Here is a 22723-nt window from a genome sequence, read left to right as displayed (position 1 = left end):
ACCTTTTTTAATTCATACGGATACCTACTTTCAATTGACATTTCAAAAATTTCGAATATGATTTTTTTAATGCCAATCGATAGTATTGATCCGTACGAGTTTAAAATAGTATAAAACTCCAAAATATAACAGCGCCCGTTACGCTCAGCAGACGTAGCCCAGTGCCACAGATGTCAGCAATTCGGGAAAACAAAAAATTACCGACGCCGGCTTTTTGTGTCTGTCAAGTGCACCGTAAAACGCGCAAACTACAAGAGCCACCATGCATACAGCTACCGAGGATGCCAGGCGTTAAAAAATGCCTTCAAAAGTAAAGAGCCATTGAGCATTGACCGTGTTAACAATATACTTAACATGCAGGAAGTCCCGCAGATTCTTTCCAGCCGTCAACCACAACGACCACCAAAGCCACAGCAGCTTATTCACCAGCAACAACCCCAATCAGTGCAGTCTGCTGCGGGCTCCGAGACTAAATCTGCTAACTAGACAAAACATTATTTAAATTATAGAGTTTCGTTTAAATTATTACTTTATTTTACTTCTAATTCCATCCCCGATGTTTGCCTATTATTAAGTTGATTCGAGCCTGGATTAAAAAACATCGCTTAATTATCTGTTAGCCAAATACACTTGATGGGATGGTCCAGAATTAACATTGTAAGGAATTATGTTTTTTTTTTGTTCATTTGTTTGTTTATACAAAATCTATTAAATAGTAAATTGCTTTTAAAACGTTCAACTCAATGTTATCTTATATTTGAACTTATTTTGGTATATACGTTTTTCTTAAGAAAATTAAATTCGCTCGTAGGTTTTGAAATATTTTTTGGCTTGCACAATTTTCATTTTAACAGTTCTCTTTTTAATTATTATTTTTATTTTTTTTTTGAATAAAAATTACAAGTAACAATTCATTTGCTCAATAATATGACTACTTTTTAACTCATTTCTGCAAGATTTTATATAACCTGTGACTATTTAACATATAGTTTATATTCTGATAATATACATATGGTTATTATTTTGTTCAGTATAGAAAGGGTTTTTTGTAGCTGTGTTCTTAATTTTGCGCACATGCACGTTAAGCAGGACAGAATATTAATTAAATGTTTTGCGAGTGTATCAATATTACCCAGATAGTAAAATTATACTTGATTCGTTTAATAAAAAGAGAAAGCAATTAAAAACAAACATTTATTATTTTGTACATTTTATACAGAAAACTGACCATTTCATTCTAAACATTAATTCAGTATAGAAAAAATTAGGCATCAGGCGATTTAAGACATTCAAATAAAAATAGGAACTAACCTAAAATATTTTATTGTTAAAATATACACTTCTGTGTCAGTATTTTTATCAACATTCTTTTATAGCAAATAGGTTGCTTTTCAATTATTGAATGTTGTGATTTGTATTCTTCAAAATGATAAATAATTATGAAATAATAGGATAACTAAGCAAACGAGCTGTCTGCCTCTTGTTGCGCGGCAGAGGCTCTAACCATTTCAATTGCAGCAACACGTGCGGCCGTTAACGTTAAATCTGCATCGAAGTTCGGTTTGTGCGTAGGTGACTGACTAGGCGTACAGTTGGAACTCTTTGGCTTCCGGAACCAGTTTCCTAGACGCCGACGGCCTAGCGACCCAGTTGACATATGTCCAGAGCCATTACTAGTACTGGCAATAGCGTCGCGCGACTGGGATTTTTTGGGCAAAGTATCGCAAGATCGGTAGGGTGACTTAGCCGGTGATTCGGGTACTGAACTGTCGCCACTTGCCGACGTGTTGCCCTGTGCAGGCTCGCATTCTGGCAACTCGTATTCCGATTGGTCAGAATAGTAACCCGGGCGTTCCTCATAGTTGTACTCAAACCCAGTCATCTCGGACACGTATAGTGCCTTGCCCCCAAACTGTCGCTCTAAGGCAAGCGTATTAAGAAAGCGATGTTTACGGTTAGCCGAGCGGAAGCTAAAGTCGTACCACTTGTCCCGCGATTCGCAGTAGATTCGTAGTGAATTTTTAATTGTATGACCAAACATTTTTCCATCCCGTACGTTAACGATGCGACAACGATCCAAAAAGATTCGTCCCTTGTAGATGAACTGGCTGCGCTTGATAATATCTCGTTTGCAGTAAATCAGTTGGTTATCGAAAAGGAACAGTGTGCAGCTGCTATTCCACAGGTTCTGCTTTTGGCGCGTGGCGTCTACTTGAATGAAAAAACGTGTACTGTGCAGGTGTAGCGGTGGTCCTTTAAAGTTTTGAAAGCTTGACTGATGCCGTGCAATGGTCTCACTGTGGCGTTTTCCCTCGTTTACAGCCTCTGTGATGCCGCGCATCTTTTTCAGCGCCAAATTAACGGTGTCGTGCGTATCAGGAACATCACACTGAGATAGATCGATCTGTTCATAGTCTAAGATATCCGTTTGGACAGCAACCTCATTTGTATCTTCAGCGAGGTTACTGCTAAAAGCAGTCTTAATAAGTTCGTTAAGATGCAGTGGATAACGGCAAATGCGTTGCACTGGCGCCAGGAGATGCGCAGATAGGGGTAGTTCAGCCAAGTTCTCGGATTCACGGCAGCTTTTAAGAAATAGTTAAAAAATGAATAACAGGTTAAGTGTCAAATAAACAAGAACTGAAAATTATAAAAACATACTTCTCTAAAATGGTGCGTGCGTCTTTGATGCGTTCGTAGGATTCGAGTTCGATAAGTGCACGTGGATAAGCATTACAGTATGTAGAGTAGCAGAGGAATCCTTTATGCTATACATGAAAATTAAGTATATATATAAAGTATTATTAGACACAAATTCAAATCTTTTGTAGGCGTTCAGGGTTTTTAATGAATATGCTTACGGAAACCATGAAGCTTTTGAAGTGCTTACTAAAAACTATTTGCCAGTAACAATTTTTTTAATTTTTAGCCATTTGTAAGCCACATTACATATAAAAACGTTGAAAAGCTTGCTAAAGTATACTGTAATCTTTTGATTATATGAAAGCTATTTTTCAGTAACCGTAATATGGAGTATATGTATATGTCACACATTTTCGGAACAAACAAATTCATAAATCTAGCTGTGCATAATAATCAGTGGCGCGTATAAATATAGGTAATAGACTCACCATTTTTAGAAATACCTTAGATACTTGGTTCTGTTCAATGCCGTTGCGCAGCGCTTCCAAAAACTTTCGCTGAAACTTGTAAATGGCTGTTATATTGGAAAATATAAGTCGTATGCTGTTGGGAGAAAATATATCGATGCGTTTGCTCATGGCAGGCAAATACCTAAAATAATGAAGATGAATTGTTTTTTGTCGTAGTTCTTGACGATTGCATTATTTACTTACCCATCGCAAATCGAAGCCAGAAGCTTTACGTAATTAATTTCAGTTTCGAGGAGCTCACGCACAGCACCGTACCGTATTATATCGTAACTGTCCTGTTGCTCATTAATGCGCGGTGGTAGCGTGAGGACAGTTGATGAGGGTGATTCAATGACTATGGTTGTGATGTTACTCTGATCCAAAGTCATGGCATTGGCACTGTTATCGCCGGTGTTTAGTTCACTAACGGGCACTGGGATTTGGATGTCTGCAACGGCTGCAGGAACAGATACATCATCTTTCATCGTCTTTTGCACATTCAGCAAAGCATTTATTTCACAACTATGAATTATGCGCACAAATTCTTTGGGAAACCAGCCAATTTCAGGATCATGAATTTCTTCTACAAGACTAACATCCTCCTTTTTAATACGTCCAAACCACCAAGGGCCTACTTCCTTCCGCAATATCTCGATTAAAGTACCCCGCTCCAGACCCAGCTCTTGCGGACCAGCCGCGGTGAAGTTGTAGAGCACTTCCGCATAAATGGGACAGAAGTTGTTTGCTGTAGGGTAAGGTGATATGCGTTAAAAAACTCATGTCTCAACGGTAATTCCTAGGCAATTGCGTACACTCCAAGTAAGTCAGACAAATTGACTGATTGACCATGACAGCTAGATGGTTGAATTGATGATCATATATGTATTTACGGTGGACTGTATGCGTCTTAATTTACTTTAGGTATTCAATATTTGAAAGCCCGTTTTAAAAGCCCGTTTTGTTAAATGGAACTTGAAACAAGTCCTCAAATATTTAAAAGCTATTTTCTTCTGATTGAGTTAATCTGCCGTAGTATGTTGCACCCTTAAGTCATATTTAAAATGGATATTAGTTGCACTCTTAAGTAATATTTTAAATGGATATTTGTAAATGAGTCTGAAGTCTATCAAGTTAAACCCAGTTTAGTCCCATGGTGAGAGTTTGAAGATTTCAAGCATCCTTTGACTCGCGCATTTCATACAAGAGGGGTGGATATTGCAAAAATGTGAAACAAATCTTAAGTTAATGTTCACATAGATCTTTGATAATGCATTAGAAGCCAATCGGATAGTCCACTACAAACCTTCAACATATGTACTTGCTTAAGGTTAGCGCTGTGTGTTGATAACCAATCAATCGGTCAGTCAATTAGTCAGGACAAACTGTTTTATATAAAGAAACGTACCTTCCTCATGTGACGCGATGCTGTCACTATCGCTGTCCTCAATATCGGTTCTGCATTTCCCATATATTTCTAAGCCACTGGGTTGACTGAGGGAGCGCGTAGGTAAAGACTCGGGGGCTTCGCGTTCTATGTTGCAAATGCTGCCTTTATTAAGCTGATTGTTGACCGGGGGTTGTACAGCGGCTTGCTCCATTATGGTGCTTGCTTTGGCAGAGTGACAACGGCGTATGGTACGTGCCTTTCGGTCCATGGCACTTGACGGGTTTGTCAGGGCACTGGCTGCTCGTGGCTGCCCGCTCGCCAGTGTGCGCATATACTGTTCATCCAATTCTAATTCGATTTGGATACCGGAGTCACCAGAATTGCACTTGTCGCGGCGATTAAATTTTGTCTTACGACGTTCCTTTGATGAGCGCCAAATTAACGGACCAAAGCGGTATTTGGCGGAGCTTGTATCTACGCCACAGTTGTCTGTTGGGTCAATCTTATTGTCTACAACTGGCGCAGGTACTGTAATGGAGACCATCGGATTTATAGGCATTGGCTTTGTGTCCGCGTTAACGACTGCCCCTGTGTGCAAGGGCGTAATTTGCAATTGATTTCTATTATTCAAGTTATGCAATGTGCGTTTAAATTTCTGTAAGACGCCCAGACTAGTCTGGTTCCCTTCAACTATACCGCAGTCGAAACTGGCTTCAGTTGTAGCAGCCGCATCCTTTGTTAGCTCACGAGCTTCCGCAAATTCATCCTGGAGGTACTTTGGCGATATTACGGAGCCTGTAAGCGCTGGACTCGAAATGGCACGCATCTGTTGGGACTGAAAAGAGAAATATATTAGAGGATAAAACTGATTTAGGATCAATGTATTTCCGGCTACTAATTTTTATTGTTCACATAGGGCCCACATCTGCCCTCAGTCGGTTCTCTGTTACATGAAACCACAAGTATATTATCATGTCAAATTTTATTTGTTACAATAACAGGTAACGTTGCTTTAGCTGCAAGTGGCCGACTAGGAGATTCTCTGAACCCCACCCCGAACGGCCCCCACACGTATTTTAGCTTCCATCTACACATTCATACACACGCGTCGCTTGTTGCAACTGCGCTACTTCTTTTATTCCCAAAATATGGGAAGTTCTTTCGTGATTGACTCCACTGTTTATTGTCCAATCTTCATAAAAATGGTTGGCATTCAAACATGTTTAAATACCGAAGCCAAAGAATTTACATTTGAAAATAAACTTTTCCAATTTTGTGGCAACAGGTGCGTACTATACGAGAGTCTACATACCAACGCATGCGTTAAAACAAAACCATTGTACCCTTTTTATTCATTTTCTATGGGTTCACGATATGATAATAATTACTACTAAATTACTAACTGACTATTATAAAGTGCAAAGGTGTGGTATGTGATTAATCCAAGAATTTTAAGCGATCGAGTGCTGTATGTTACAAAGTGAATACAACAACTATTATCTGTATATACAATTAGTTACGTAAAAATGCCCACCGTTAAATTCATGGTTAAAAGAAAGCAAACATTAGCAGAACTGACACAGTTAAGGTCAAATAGTTTTTTGTTTATTGTTTGTCCTTTGTATTTCAAGCGGGTGGGTAAGCATTAATTTGTTATCGCGGATTCGATTTTGTCGAATATTTTTGTTCATAAAATTGATAATTAAATGTACAACAAAACTAGGTTGGTTTTTGGAAAAATTTTGTGTGCAATAATTAGAATTTCCATTTCATAAGCACAAAACAACACACCTAATCAGAATTACTTCAATATTTGTAGAAATTTGAGAAACAAATAGAAAAATTGAATAACCTGACGTCTAATTGATTATAATTTTAGTCAGAGATGTTACCTTTAGCAGTCGGGCGCGCCTCTTGTAGCGTCGTTCACTGTGCATTGAATCACTTTGTGGAAGGCAAAATTTACTTCGCGTATTGCTGCTGCCGGACAGCGAGGGTCTATCCGGGATGGCGTCATCAAATTCCCAAAACTTAATTAAACCATAGGTATCCATAAGTGTGGGTATTATCAGCTTCTTCATGGCGCTCACGACACTCTTTATCAGAATGTGATTAGACACACACTTGCAAAAGTCGCTGCCGCTCGCAGGTGTCAATGGTGGACGCGATAAATATAAACTGACTGCGAGAATTGCAAATGCGACGCTACGGCGGCGGCCACAATGTCGTTGTTGATTTCAACGGCAAGTGCTTATGCGTGTTTGTGTTAGTGCCCTTTTTGTTGTGGATAGTGTGTGATGATTGTGAGGGTGTCGCTTTGATAAGCAATGGGCAAGAAGGTGGGGCTCGCTGCGAATGTTGCTCATTGTGTTGCATTATTGGTTATTGTCTGCACTAGGCATTCAGAGTTAAAGGTTCGAGTATCCGCAACTTTAGGCAGAAGTGTCAAGTGTCTTTATTAGATTAGTACAGAAATATCATTGAAGACCACGAGCCAACAACTACATGCAATTATTGTCAATAGCGTTCACATAACAACCTTCAGACTCCAGGTAGGCAAGCCTGATTACCTTTGGGTCATGGCATCACGTGTTTACATATCTTGCTACTGCTTTATCGATAGATTTGTTTTGCTTGATTAATTTTGACCTCTGAGTCAATATTTTTCTCAATAATGGATACTATAGGAAACTTACTCTCAGTGCTCTCTTAACAATGTCTAACGATCCTTTAAATGTATGTGTGGGTATATGTATGCAGGAGCAACAATATATTAATACGACCGCTTTCCGCCGTGTATGCAGGGGTAACAATGCAAACAAATTAAATGTTACTCAAATTCTAGTCGGTGTGTGGTGCACGTCTTGAATTAAGTTTCACAAAGGTCTTTGAAAGGGATTTTGAAGCCGATCAGATAAACAAAAACTTTCATACAACCGTTTTCCGGCAACAATGAGAACTTTTACAACAATTTCAAAGTGTAGAAGATCGACATATTCATACAGACATCGACCTATACACACTTGATCGACTCGGCCTATGGCTGATCATGAACCTATGTATATACCAGTTGGGGTAGAATTGGTTTATTGTCTGTTGTACACATTTGAGCTACCAATAGTAGGATGGTTTTAAAAATAAACATTTTATATCTCAACCGGATCTAATACAGCTCGTACCTGACATAATTGCATACATGCACAACATTTTAAAAGTAATTAGAAACAGTAAATACTTGAAACTATAAGCAAGATAAACAGTAGTATTCTGCCCTTGCTTTTGATATCGCTTCCTCGACAGATGTACAATATATACTTTTGGAATCTGGTCAAAAAGTATTCATATTGATACATATAACTGGAAATTGTTGCCGAGCTACCTGTAAAATAAAAACGTAATCTCTATATCAAGCTAATCAAGCTTCCTCTGTAGAAATGCGATTCAAAGATTTTTTGAAGAATTTTTAAGTTTGCATATATATGTATGCCTGTTTGTACATACGTTTATGCATGCTTGTTTTGTATAAATGTAAATAGGCATGCATGCGTACATGTATGAATACATGTCCGGATGGCTACATACAAGCACGCACACATACATACATACATATATATACATGCATGTATGTTTGTATGCATTTTTGCATATGTGTATGCTTGTTTGTTTGTATATGTGCAAACATGCATACATACATACATATGTACATCTATAAATACATACATATGTATGTACATACAGACATACACATATATGTATATGTACATATATATATATACACACACACACACACACACACGAATATCTGCATACACACATACGCACACACACATAAATGCCAGCATACATTCACACATACATACATACACATGCACAAACATATTTACATACACATGTACAAACAGACATATGCACATGCATGCATACATACATGCGTATATATATGTATATACAAATAAATATACATCTAATAAAAAAAGGGAGAAAAAAAGCACTTCACACAGCTAAGCATGAAAGCTGCAGAGACTATTTGAATTCATGAGAATCGAGGAGTGGAGCACTTGGTAGAAATTCGTTTTATTTAAATTTGCAGTACAGCGGCAAATAAGCTTGGTCTGCGTTTGGCATTAGAAAACAAACATGAATGGATATGTTATTGTCGGAGTGGATTATAGTACAGCAGCCGCATATTAGCACCATTAGATTAACAGCACAGCTGGCCTTAAACGACTTCATTGCCACTCAATATGCGACACTCGTTCACTATGGTTAACTAATTAAATTGAGACTATACAATGCATATTTAAAAAAAAAAAAAGGACCTATAGAAAGTATATGATAAACGTAGAAACAATAAGGTCAAACAACAAATGCAGCTTTTTATATGGTTGCTGAAATTAATATTGTGTGATGGAATTTATGTTCCTTTTGTATTTGGGTAATAAATAACCAATTAATAACTTGGATTAATCTTTTTCCACTCAAAGCCTTTCAGTTTAAGTAAGTCTATGAACCGTGTGAGCTAGTTTTCTTTAAAAATAAGGTGAATAGGCGAACATATTAAAAAGGGCTTTAGTTATATTTAACGAGACAATATGTATGCTAAATACTTACCAAACACTCGCCGTTTCCGCTACAGCGTATACCAATTATGCTGACATTATCCTTTCCACTTTTTGGCAATCTGTACAAATAATAATTCATTAGTGAAATTCATAAATTATCTTAACGAATAACAATATCTGTGAGCAATTAATACGCTAGCTAGTTGCTTACTTCTATCAAGCTAATTTTGCATATCGATGTCAATAGCATAATCCCAGAAGACTACCTGAAATTATGTGATTAATTTGCTATACAAATTTGTAAGTTCACAACATTTCAGGACCTTTAAAGTTGAAACAACAGAACAAACGCCTGTTACTATACTCCTGTTAAGTTGCTCAGATATCAAGTCTAACAAATAGAGTTTGTGTTAGAAAATGCGACATAGAAAGGTGTTGTCATTACAGGTAGTCTGTGTTTTGGATAAATGACGAAAAGAAAAACCGAGTGTGTTTGAAGCGGTCAGCTTAGCAGTTAGGATTGAAATTTCAATGCAAAGAGCATTTAGAAAAAACCTACATGCCTATGCTCATTTTAATCAATCACTTAAAATTCCAGGAAGATGAATTGCGGAAACAACTGGATTAGCATATTTATAAGTATTAGAAATGTAAAGAACGCGCCAGCACATAGAACAGATGATAACACAAGTATACTTTGCTTTGCGGGTTTTCCTTTATTTCGATTTTCTTCGCTTTAATTTCGAAACTACAAATGTGTTCCTAGCAAATGAATGCTAGCAGTATTAGTATAAGCATAAAAATAAGAATCATTTAGGCGAGAGTAACCGACTAGGACACAGTCGACACAGATGTCGTAGGAAACATTTGAACGCCTTGTTGTATCCGTATGTAACGGATGTATATAAAAATACACACAAGCATACATGTCGAACGGCAGCTGTGATTCTTCTCTCGGTCCCACAGTAATTATAGCATCCGAATATACACACGTATATATCAGAGAGCAAGGCTGTACTTTAAATTTTGAATGGGGCTGCTATTCCAAAAGCAAAAAATACGATAGCGTATGATATACGCGAATTTACAAATTTACAACGAATTAAATATGAAAATGAGTATATGAATCATTTCTCCATTCAGGATGCAGGATTATTATCCAGCAGTGCTTTTTAAATGTCCCTTTACTACATAATTGTGCTATTTTCATAATGTAAGTGTAGATAATACTTTTTGCTGGTTTGTTTCGGTTTCATTTCCGTTATATACTTTTTATAATTCCCGATAGTTTGTTTACCTATTTAAAATACGCGTATTAAAACGTCTGCACTTTCCGCTCATCAACCGATTGGTAAATGCAGTTTGCAGGGAAAATGTTTTCGGTTCTATAATTTCCATTTTTATGTCCGTTTTGTGCGCGTTTTCTTGGGCTTTCATATTTACTTTATTAACACAGTTTTGAACGTAAAAATTTGATGGTTGCAAGTTTATATGCATTCAAAGTTTAAAAGGCCAAAAGTATTTAATAAAATTTCGAGTTTTTAAACGCAAATTTGTATTGAACATATTTAGTTGATACACTCCGTACTCCGTACCGAGAAGCGAATAGTGCTTACGATGTTGTACATAAGCAGACTGATCAACAAAGAATTCCAGCCGACGCAGTAACAATCCCAAAAACAACCCTCCTGCTTTGTAGAATTTTCAGTTGAGCTCTTGCCCGCACTTTGAAAGCAGGACTCTGCGGAGGGTGTGATTTGAGTGAGTTTTTTTTAAAGGTTTTTGAGATTAAATTGTTGATCAATAGAGTATACAAGCCACTAGCCTCTCGTACATTCTCACCTGCAATGCATACGGATGTGAATTGAGTGTTTTTAGCGTTTTTAAATTATAGTTTATGAACGATAAACTGAAGTCTACCATGCAACATGTTTAGTTAAATGATTTAAAATGTTGGCTTTAATGTCCTTTCAAATATAACTTCTTAAAAGTATATAACCAATTCTTTTAATGAGAACACTTGTTTGCCAGATATGTCTGAATAGAAAGCCTTACGGAAACAGCTGTTGCGAGATTGTTTTAGGTACTACCTAAGGAAACGCAGCTGCGGCACTCACTCGAAATTTCAACCAACTGCAGACAGGAAAAACTCAAAAAGGATCACAAACGGAAACTTAACGCAGTTTTTGTTAAGTAACGAAACATCTGCCGGTGCTGGCATGCTACAAAACCAGTTTGTGGTGGTGTCTGTTGCCGTAGAGTTAGGTATTTATGTTTTCTCTTGGCCAGCTACCTTAAAAATGCGTGTGGCAGCAATACCTATGGTTTTTTGCCCAAAGGAGAACTGGAAGTTTCAGTTTATCTGTCCTCATTTGGCTGGTTTTGTTAATGCTTTGAAGGACGTTCAACCAGAGAAAAATGTAATGTCTTACCCACCATTTGCTCTACTCTTTAAAATATTTATTTTCGCTATTTATTTCATTTCAGTTTTCTGAGGAAAATGCAATTTTTTTCACGAAATGTGTAACGTAAGAGACGACATAAAGTAGAATCAAGCGCCGAGAAACAATTTCCGGCGTATTTTGGGGACTTTAATAATAATAATCAAATACATTGGTGCCTCTAGCTTAATGCCACCTGTTCTACGAGCTCCTGAAAAAAAGACCGCTTTTTCAGAGATACACCCTAACCTTTTGAGATACACAACTTAGGAATAGTTTCCAATACAAAGAGCCCGAGATCTCTTCAATTTAGCTATAGAAAAAACACTATTGTCAGCTAAAATTTTCGAGTCACTTAAAATCCTCAGTATCCCTGAGTGATTATAATATTTTTGTTTTCAGCACCCAGCTTTGAATTTTTCAAATCATAAATTATAGCCAAATACTGCTTATGTATATACTTAAAGAAGCATTTATGCACAACGCACAAACAAATCTGCGGCAAACTGTGGAACACACGTAGCAACAGAGCGGCTTCTTCCCCCCTCGTTACAGAGATGGAAATTAATTGTTGAATAACTCCTGTTTGTTTTCCGATCTTCATGAATTTTTGTTTTTAATTTTGGGGGTAATGGGGAGGGGGCCGTAAATGTCCGTCCGCGCCCATCAGAATTTTAAGATGAAATTTTATACAAATTTAATGAGCTCTCTGTATTTATGTATGTATTAAATAAAGTTGTTATATATGTTTGGGCTGGGAACTGGATTACTGACTACTCTTGACTAATGCACTATTGTGCTCATTTGGTTTGTAGATGTTAAAAGAAAGGCAAACTAGAACATCAGTTTTCCACACATTTTTTGGCAATGATAGATTTTGCCAAATCGTTTAAGCACGTATTCATGAAAATTTTCTGTATTGTTTTAAAAATACTCTTCAAGCGGGCGTACGAAAAGTTGAACTGCTGCCCCTACAATCACTGACACATATTTATCCAGGTTAAAAATCTAAAAAATTATCAAGTTTAAAGCCGATCGGATGGTAACAAAAAAAATTATATAACGTTTTCGTTGACTTTTGCAGAATTGCGGAAGCGCAGTATTACGCATTTGGTTGTTTCCGAGTCGGTGGAATCGAGGTGGTAAATTTTGGTCATAGCCATAGCAAGAATCTGTAACATATGAGAACACAAAGATAATACACACCACAATGATAATGGTGAACATTTCGGTAAAGCAATTCACGAATTCATAATTTAAAAATTTGTGCATGCAATCCCTCAAACAGCAAACCATGCAGAGGGCCAGGGCACGCAACGCACTTGGAACACATGAAAACATCAAAAGACAAAGAAATTGCTTGGATGATATCTTGTGTTAATTTTCTCCCCTTTCTTTCTTTCTTCAGTTGCAAATAAATTCATTTCCGTGAAATATATATACAAACAAGAAAATTATGAAAAACTAATCAGCGCGTTGAACTTGCCGTTGTTATAACTATGATTTACTCGAATTACATACACAAAACAAACCAATGAGAGTGGTCTTGTCGGGAGTGTCTGACTAGGGGATACCCTGAATCTTCTTTCACTAACACTTTTACATAATTAATGTGTAAAAGAAAATATTAGTATTATTATAAACGAATTAAACAAAAGTATGTTAAATAGCAGCATACACACACACAGGACAGCATACAATACAATCGCAATTGCAATTGTGTGTATGCATGTGTGCACATGTATGCAGAAATTCTCTCACTTTACGCTAGCAATGTTGTAACCAAAGGTTTTCCTTAATAACTTCTGTGTTACTTTACAGATCATGTTGAAATTTTTTGCGGTACTTTGTTCTGCAATAAAATTAGAGATTTTATACCCTGAACCCATTGAAAATGTGTACGAGGGGTATAATGGTCTTACCTCTAAAGGTGTATGTATTTTATATGTCCGTCTGTCTGTCCAAATGGTGCTATGTACGACGTCGAATCTTTATGAATTGCTTTGCAACGGAACATATTGTCGGTGATCAGAAAAAAGTACTGCGCTCTCACTAGGAGGCCTTAGGTTCAATATTTTAAGTCTCTTGATCTTTAGTTCTGAGATTGATACGTTCATACAAACGGACAGACAGGGCTAGGATTGACTCGAATATTTATGCTGGCCAAGAATATATATTTTATGGTCTGTTACAAATATTTGCATAAGCCATTAATCCCTTTTTATCCATTTTCGATGAGTTCAGTGACTGTTGCGATGAAATTGCCTATAGGCCAAGCTGGAGAATAAAAGTGAAACCAGTTTTATCACACACCTAGCAAAAGCAATTATTTGGTGATAACGCAATAGTTTTCATAACTCACGCAAAATATCATATTGTGTATTGCAGGTAACACATTCTACAGAAATTGTACGCGTAATTTTTTAACATGAGCTGTCAAAACAATCAACTTACGTAGACTGACGAAAATATAAAACATAACGTATATGATGAAATAAAATGTCTGGTTGTAGCATTCTGAATTCGAGTTTTCAGAGGTGTTTTCTTTTTAGATTTCTTTGTACGCGGAATGGTAATATTTTTTCCATAAGCAAAAAAAATCGCATTAAAAACTGATTAATTACATAATATTTATACGTACAAACGTATAATTTAAATTATTTAAGTATCTGAATTTGTCAGTGTCTACGATTTACGTTTTTTTTTTGGGCATGCAACTAACAACATCAACAGGTATAACAAAAAGCAGGTGTACCGCAAAGAAACGAGGACGATTCAGGGCTTCTTGTTAGAACCGAATATGGTTTTCAATTAAAAAATATTTCTTCGTAGATGGAGATAATGTTTTTTGCTGTTGCTCACTGTGAATTTTATAGCAGCACATACAATTTTTGGGGTATTTTTTGTTTTTCCAGAATATTAATATATTCAATAGCAGTTATCTAACTTATAAACTATTGGGAAAGTATCATCTGATCATAAAATGTGCAACGTATCACAATGTATCTATCATCTTAAACAGTATCAACAACCAAGTCACTACAGATATGTCCGTCTGATTGGTTCTATTCAACCCAATATGCAGACTTTAAAGCTAGTCTCATTAAACTTTGCATAGTTCCGAATTTTAGCTGCAGGCAGTACTTTTGTCGGAAGCAGCCTGATTAGGAGGCTATAGGAAATGTCTACCGCAAGTTAGGAAAAATTGTGAAACTGCGGTAAATAAGTTTTTATTTTCCATATAATCGGCTTTAAAATAATTTTTAAAGATGACAGGGGCAAGGTTGGGAAAGTGTATATGTATTATGGATGTGGTCAGGATAACTTAAAAAAATAAAGGTTTTTCTTCAAGAACCTTATTTCCGACCGATGACAGCTACATATATGATATAGTAGTCCAATCTGGCTGGTTGCAACACATGTACTGTTTGCAACAACAGACGGACCTATGCAGTTTTTCAAAATAATAACTGAGGGACTAGTTTACATAAAAATAAAAATGCAGACATAGGATATGTCGACTCGGCTGTTAATACTGAAATATATCCACTTATATTCAAACTGTAAGGTTTATCTACCAACTTACATCTGCGATGATGCATTATTATTTGGACACTTTGATGCTGTGAAATCAGAATCAGAATCGATTAGATCACTTCTAATGGGAACGGGCACCAGTTGGCGTTCTTCTAATGCTTGTTCTGCATTCTTAGGGTTTAATTGGACTGTTGCCAGCGCATTTTCGATAGACACACTAACATACTCATTTGCACAACTGCTACCGCTTAAGACAGATGCATTAGTTATTGCTCTCGTTTTTTTCATGTCCTCCACGCCCAAAATGCACACGAGAAATTCTCTGGGTGATGCCGTCTGTGGCACATTTATTGTTGTAGACATTTTTAATGTTGTTACAGCAGCTTTTAATAAAATGTGGTGTGTTGATATTATTGATTTTCAACAAAAGGTTTGTGTAAATTTCATTTAATTGCGCTTCACGGTTTGTCTGTTACACGCATGTAAAAAACCCGAAAGCACAAGTAACAAAAAGCAGACAAATATGTACATACATATGTACATAAACACAAATATATGATGAGGCACATTAATTTATTTAGTTTACCGGCGAGACTGCACTTCATTTAAATAAGTTTAATTAATACTGATTCGGCCAGCAAATCTTCAGTGTTGTTATTTGTAATAAAACGTACTTATCCATATTAAGTCAAAAGCACCATATTATTTGCCGTATTCACATTAATTTTAATGTAATTTTACTTTTAGGTTGACGTTCATCCGACGCGTTGCCTATTATTCGACTACATTTCAACAACAAACGTAAACCATAAGTTATCGAAATCCGATACATTTTGAACAACAACAATCAACAATCATACTCAAATTGGGACTGCTAAACTCATAATGGTTACGCGCGTTTTAACAGAAAATTCAAAAGCCTTTTACCACTGTGTGTTATGCGATATGTTAAAAGGTTCCAAAACCAGAAAGGTTGTAAATTTCAAATTCAATAAACCATTTTCCTGACAATTAAGCATTTGGTTACGTAAAAGGATTGTTTAGCAATACGCTGAAAATTGTTTAAATGTAAGCCTTAATACTAGATTCAATTTTCTACCGATTATCCCAATGGCAGCTACATGCATGATAAAGTAGTTACTTGTCAAGAATACAGAATACAGTTTTCAATTAATTATTTTTTACATATAAATTCTGAAGACCATAAATAGGAGACTGACCCACTGAGTTGTAGCTCAGTCAAAACTGCGCAGGCACAACACATTCTGTTTCATATGGATGTATGTATTTCTACAACAGATGTACGAACAAAAAGGTCATAGCTTATTTATAGCGACGCTCGAGCCAGTGAGAGCTATAAAGATTAGAAATAGTAAATAGCCTAAAGTATGAATGTGCGAGCATACGTTTTTTTTTTTAATTTTAAACTGCAGCTGAGCATTGGTTCAGTGAACTTGGCTAAACAGTACACGCGCTGGGTTTGTGTGAACTGTGTTTGTGTGCTTAACAATTTTGTATGGTTATTAAATGCTCCTATGCTAAATACAGGTTGATCGAACCTCAAACATTAAATTTCAATTAATAAAATATAACACATACCTTACAACAGTTTCAACTGGTTGCAGCTTCGGTGGGGCTGATATTCTGACCGGAAGTGAATTGCATCGTGGCCGTTTCCGTTTATTACGGTTCATCATCAATTGTTGCTCTTGATTTGACAGCTCGCTCTGGTTTGCATTTTCTAAGTTATTTTTCATGGTGCTAAAAAGCAAAGTAAGAAATTGATTTAAATTATTTCATATTATAGCTGGTATTACTAGGCGCTGCCAGGCCCAAATAAATGATTTTGAGCATGTAATTTAAAGTGATTTGTTCGCAAAATAATATCGGAATGAAGGGCTGTCCTCTGCGCACTAAATATAAAGTACCCTTTTACAGTTTCATTCTTCGATTCCAACACTAATTTTATGATACATGTTCTTAAGTATAAGTATAAGTATAAGGACGAATCTTGAAACTTCCTCCAAAACTTTGACCCAAACTGCCAATCCAAATGTTTTTGATTTTGTGAAAAGTAAAGATCCTTGGAAATAAGTTTGAACCTATAATTAAGCCACCAAATCTGTGCACTCTATGGCATTTCTGCCAAGGAGGGCAATTTTTTAAATATGAGTTTGAGGGCCATCGGATGATAAACAAAAAAACTTCATGATTTCTGGTGAAATAATTTCACATAAGGCAACCAGAGTAAACATTTCAGCTTGTTGGCTTCTACGGTTTAGGCTGTGCGTTGATCACAAATCAGTAAGTAAGTCAGTACAAAAAATTTTATATATAGATATTTAAACCATCAATATAAATAGTTTCGTATGGCCTTACCTTTGTAGAGATTCCGTAGGCACATGTCTGGACTGCTCTTTGGCATCAGAAGTTTGTGTTCCGGTAACAAGATCGCAATTTCCTCCTAAAAGTACAAGTGAACTGGCAGTCAGGGGTACGACACGAGGTCGAATAACAGCAGTTGGCTGTCGACGATCTCTACTGGTCGTTTTGAAGTCATGAGGATTGGCTTCTCCCCTTTCAGGTTTTCTATTAATGCCACCGCTGCACAGGAACATCCACTGCGGTATACCGGCCTGGCTAGGAGATATTCTTGTTGCTGTTTCACTTATGTCGAATTTAATGAGATTCCCTTTTAAGGCCACTTTGGAGATATGTGGCTGTTGCATATCTTGAGTAACAACGGGCAAAGCATCTTGTCCTCTGATTGCGCTCTGACCCAAAGAGGCAAAATCCTGCAAGTTACTAGAGCTTGTGCTACTGCAAGCACTACAGCGTGGCCAATAATCGCAATATGTTAGACTTTTTCTGCATTTCTTGTTGGTGGCTGTTCTCGCGGTTTGCGGTTCAGGACTGCAAAATATGTATGTATAACGAGAAACTTAAAGGTGGCTAAGGGCAAAACCAATATACGATCCGATTTGTACAGTTTCTTATAATTAATTCTGCTCCATATTTTTAGCATGACTATAATTTGGCATTTATATTTAATTATAAATTAAATATTTGTTTGTTTGGTATTTTCATTTTGTTTTAAGATTTGGCATATGCTTTGCTTAAATTAATTGTAATCTGCATTACTTTATCCATTAACCATTCGTGTTAGTCAAAGTATTAGCAAAAGGGAGTACAATGAGTTAATTGCCACTGGTTTAGTGTACATATGTAAGCAGTCTTTTTACAACATATTAAAGCATACCCTGGGAATATGTTTTGGTCAAGTTAGTCGCTTAAGCTTAGCTTTATAAATTTGTTTTGATTGAGGCGACTTTTAGTTAAAACCTTGGTGCGCTTTAAATATAGGTTACAGAGAAAGATGTGGCCAATATTGTTATCGGGATTAATTGATTAATCTTCAAGTCAGTCGCTTTAGTACCTGCTGCTGCGCGGCGTCGCACCTGTCGCCCTGTACAAATGCTCTTCACGTGAGCCAGAACGCTGCGGATTAAGCACAGTCGTTGGGTGCTCGTAAATATGCGTTTCGTTGCTCATAAAGTTAAGTTCACTGTTGCCGCCGGAGTTGATAGTTTCGCGATTACGCAACTGCATGGGGATCTCGTATTCGCTGTCCCCACGTCGGAAATTCATGATCGGTGACTTTCTCAGCATATCGTAAGATAGTTCATGGTCACATAGGCGCATACCATACCCGCTATTAGCGGGGGGGCTGCTCGTGCATTGCGATGTTAGTTGGATGTTGTTGGACGATGAGCCTGAAGATTGTGGTGAACGTGTCGGCGTGCGATCATGGGCCGCTCCACCGACTGGAGAGTTAGAATGGCGCAACCGAGTGGACGATGATACAACAGCATTTGGTTCACTGCCTGATTTAAAAAAATGAATGCCAGAGCTACTTATGCCGTTGTTGTTGTGCAGTGCTGCGCGGTAGTCCTCATCAAAAGACCGGCTCTTATCACAATCCGAGCGTAAATTCGGATTATTGCCGCTGTCACCACCACCACCACCACCACCACCACTGGTATGGGCGGAACGTGTGGCATTGCTGGTGGCACCACTTCGATTGTAATTGTTGTAGTCAAAATCAAAGGAACGTGCCTTGTCCAAGTCGACTTGACGCTGTCGAGCTGTCGAGTTGCCCGTTGCTCCCTTTGAACTGGGCAATAATTTGTTGGCGGATACTGTGGCACGTAGGGAGTTTGGAAAGATGCCGGTATTCGCTTGCTGATAATGAGCCGTTGCCTGCTGCTTTTGCAGTGGGGAAACCCCACCACTCACACATACTATAGATTTTTGCGTGCGATTCGGGGACCGCTCGCTAAGTTGAAGGGATCTACTGTGATGCACAATACTTTATAACATTTGCATACATATATGAGAAACGCCTGCTCTTACCTGGAGCGTCGAATGAGATGTTCCTGCTCTACCTGTTTGGCTGGAGTGCGTCCCATCGAACGACGATAATTGGTCGCACAAGATGCACCACCAGCAGCACTACTAGCAGTGTTAGGACTGCCGTTCAATAGATCATGCGATTCGCCGCCGCTGTAGCTTGAACTAGAAGAGCTGCGTGAAATAGTTGGCGGAGTCTTATCGTCGTGACGCTGTCGTCGCTCTAACGTATTGCTGCGGGAGCTAGAGTTCTGCCGTGAGCCAATCAGGGATATCTGGGAGCCCTTTTTTCGCCTTTCTTCTGGAGTCAGAGAGCGTGAGTCCGGCGTGAGAGAACGCTGTTTTCGCAAACTGCTTGAAGAGCTGTGCGAGTCGTTTCGGTCAGGTGTAAGAGATCGCTGACGCTGAGTCTTAAATGGTGAGACACTAGCGCTTCCCGTGGCCACATTAGGCAGCTGATAGTTAGTTGAAAGGAATTCCGTAGAGCTGCCCTCTTCGATATCGAGCTCGTCGTTCGAAAGATCTGTGAAAGCAATATTTTCTAGATGCTTATTAAAAGTTTTTATTAATATTTAAACTGATTTTATGAAATTGTTTGTAGGTTTTCATCAGCTAATAAGGGGTTTGACTGAAACTCTAAGGAGCGAGGCACCCTATTTAAACTTACCTGATCGGGCACCGCTATCGCAAGAATTAAGACGATTATTGATGGTCATATCCAGGCTCCGAAAACGCGACATTCCCTGGGCGATAGGCGGGGGGCCACCTGAGCCTGAGCCACTGTTGCCACTGATGCAGCTGAATTGTGACTTCCGCGAACGTCCCATTACATTGTGGCTCTTAGAGCGTTCAAAGGCGCGGTCATGTCGGGAGCGCGGCGAATACTTTGCCATATTGTTGCTAGCTACGCTGTACGCCGGTGGTGCTTCCTTCACAGACGCATTAAGATAGGCGGTGGTTTGCGGCTGAAGGTATTTTGGAGAGTTTTCTCGGCTGCGCAGCGATCGGCCACCACCGCCGCCGCCGCCGCCTTCTCGCTTTGTTAAGTAATTCGGCGAATTACCAGTTAATGTACTAAAGTTGAGGGAGCGTTCGCGCTGCACTGCCAAAGATGGCATGACTACGGGTCGTTCCGACAGGTTGTCATCAAAGCTGCGCGAAAATGTGTCCACGTATCTGTTTGCGGGTGTGGGTCGCCGCATGTCATACTCGAAGCTGCGCGAAAAGACCATGCCCTTTCCACTGCTAGTACCGCTGCCGGAGCCATGTCCCGGCTGCTGTTGCATTTGAATCGGGGTCTGAAGTACCCGTAATTGCTGAGTAGGTACATATGACTGGAGGTTAATCTTGCGTCGCTCCTGATGTCGATTTGTGCGATTGCTTTTGCTGCTGTTATCCTGAAAAGCGGGCGGTGGCGAAAGAATAGGGGTTATGGGTGGCGGTGAATCCAGATCGGTAACAGGCAGAAAGCCGGGACGCTCATTAAGTATGCTCGCCAATTGGGGATCCACAATTCGATAGCCCGGACGCAAAGCTGAATCTCTTGAGGATATCCCACCTAATCGTGCTTCGTTGCGCTGAATTAACTCCTCCACCTTGGAACCCACGAATTTGGGTTCCCGATCACACCGGCTTGCCGAATTGTGTGGAAATGTTTGCCGGTTTTGCTCTTGCCGGTGTGCTTGACCAATTTGTATTACGCGTATAGCTTTACGGCCATGTGCCTTATCCATTTCAGTAGCTTCTCCATTATGATGACTGTTATTCACGCGTCGGCCTTTGTTATCACTGTTCGTATTTAGCTTTTTGCTCACTTGCACCCAGCCAGACTTGTTAAGAAAGATTTCCTCTTTATTGCTGGCTTGTGAATAGGGCTTTTGCGTACCACCAGATATACCATAGAAGTTCTCACCAAATATATATGTAGGCACTCCAGCATCCGTTGCTGCTGCAGCGGGCGAACCACTTGAGCCGCCATTACCACCCATGTGGCAGAGCATTCTACGCGCCTCCAGTTTCTCGTTAAAATTACGCGTCGATGCTTCAAGACTTTCACGTCGCTTGGCAACGTATTGCTGGAATGCGGAGAGGTGTTGCTGCTGCTGCTGATTTTGTTGCAGTTTTGCGTTATCATGCGGTACGTTCAGTTGCTCAATGTTTATCGTTTCCTGGACTGAGTACCTTTGTGGTTTTTTATTTCGGTGTGACGTTTTTTCTGCCGCCGCATCTTCATATTGGCTGTTTTCCAAGCGCGGCTGCTGTTGGTGATGATTCTTTGAGGGACTAGCGCGTAAGCGTGTGCGTCTTCGTTTGGTTGGTAGAGCGGGAAGTGGTAAGGTACTAAGATCGATCTTGTCGTGCGTCGATGATGACAGCTCGTCGTTTTGCGATTCACGCGTTACCGAATCACGCGTCAGGTGACTATCGTCAGAAAATGCCTCACTCGAGTCGAGACAGGTGATGTCCTGGCATGTTGCTACTATTTCAGTAGTCACTGTAGGCGGATCACTGAAAGTTAGGAAAGTGTGATTAATACTCCAAAAAGCACAAAAACATGTTCACTTCTATTAAAGTAAGATGGATGAACTAATTAAGTTCAATCAATCAGTACCTTATTTACACGAATTGGGTCCTTTATTTGAAAGCGTTAGTAATACCTATTCGCTAAACGTTTACTTGGGTTAATTAACCCAAGGGGTAGCATAGTATAATGATGCAATTTGCGTAATTTTATAATATGCTTGAGTTTGCATAAATATTTAGATTCATTCATTAATAGTGTACTAGCACATTCTTTAGTAGCATTTAAGTGTCTTACTGTTCACATTAATAATTTTATACTAATCAATTTTTCCAACGGAATATTGGAGACTAGCAACATAAAAACTCACAAGCAGTGGCCAACTTAAACTTAATATGTTTCAGCACCGAGGTATTTTTAAGCAATAATGGTCAGCACTTGACAATAATTAAATATAGCTGTGTAGGTGACATAAAGATAAATATTCGACATAGTTTTGCTCCAAATATTTTATACCATTGTGAACAATGCTTACGAGGGCCTAATTGCATAGGTGACGATTGCAGTTGCTCAACTTTATCATTTAATAAATGAAGCTTACATTGAAAACGTGTTTTCTTCATATACATAAATATATAACACCCACGGGACACTATAAAAAGTAGTTTGAGTTAGTTAAGAAACTTTCCACTGAAGAATTGAAATTCGAGCAT

The 22723-nt window shown here is 38.5% G+C and overlaps 1 protein-coding gene and 1 long non-coding RNA gene across 9 annotated transcripts in view; one reads left to right on the top strand and one right to left on the bottom strand.

Annotated features, from left to right (window-relative positions):
• Positions 1–511: 511 nt before the first annotated feature.
• The window catches only part of RhoGEF3 (Rho guanine nucleotide exchange factor 3), a 31918-nt gene continuing 9706 nt past the window's right edge, over positions 512–22723 (bottom strand). The window contains exons 5-15 of one of the 8 annotated variants that reach the window (XM_064683301.1): positions 20157–21997; positions 19493–20030; positions 18516–19433; positions 17459–17992; positions 16679–16840; positions 9151–9220; positions 4558–5374; positions 3357–3897; positions 3132–3294; positions 2662–2768; positions 512–2585 (exon numbers count right to left, since the gene is read on the bottom strand). In XM_064683301.1, coding sequence (XP_064539371.1) covers positions 1457–2585; positions 2662–2768; positions 3132–3294; positions 3357–3897; positions 4558–5374; positions 9151–9220; positions 16679–16840; positions 17459–17992; positions 18516–19433; positions 19493–20030; positions 20157–21997 — 6820 coding nt within the window. In that variant the 3' untranslated portion in view covers positions 512–1456. Of the gene's footprint in view, positions 2586–2661; positions 2769–3131; positions 3295–3356; positions 3898–4557; positions 5375–6431; positions 6720–9150; positions 9221–15128; positions 15458–15753; positions 15881–16678; positions 16841–16882; positions 17363–17458; positions 17993–18515; positions 19434–19492; positions 20031–20156; positions 21998–22723 lie in introns of those variants that run through there. The other 7 variants (XM_064683302.1, XM_064683303.1, XM_064683309.1 and 4 more) reach the window with 7 other exon arrangements.
• On the top strand, positions 10603–12303 carry LOC135429110 (uncharacterized). Its single transcript, XR_010436371.1, has 2 exons — positions 10603–11521; positions 11589–12303. It is a non-coding gene; the product is annotated as an uncharacterized LOC135429110 (long non-coding RNA).

Source organism: Drosophila montana, unplaced genomic scaffold (genome assembly GCF_035044405.1).
Source record: "Drosophila montana isolate Dmon_TW-CO22-7 unplaced genomic scaffold, ASM3504440v1 contig_2592_1, whole genome shotgun sequence".
Taxonomy (NCBI): domain Eukaryota; kingdom Metazoa; phylum Arthropoda; class Insecta; order Diptera; family Drosophilidae; genus Drosophila; species Drosophila montana.
Note: the sequence above shows the minus strand (reverse complement) of the source record. Positions and strands in the feature narration are given on the sequence as shown.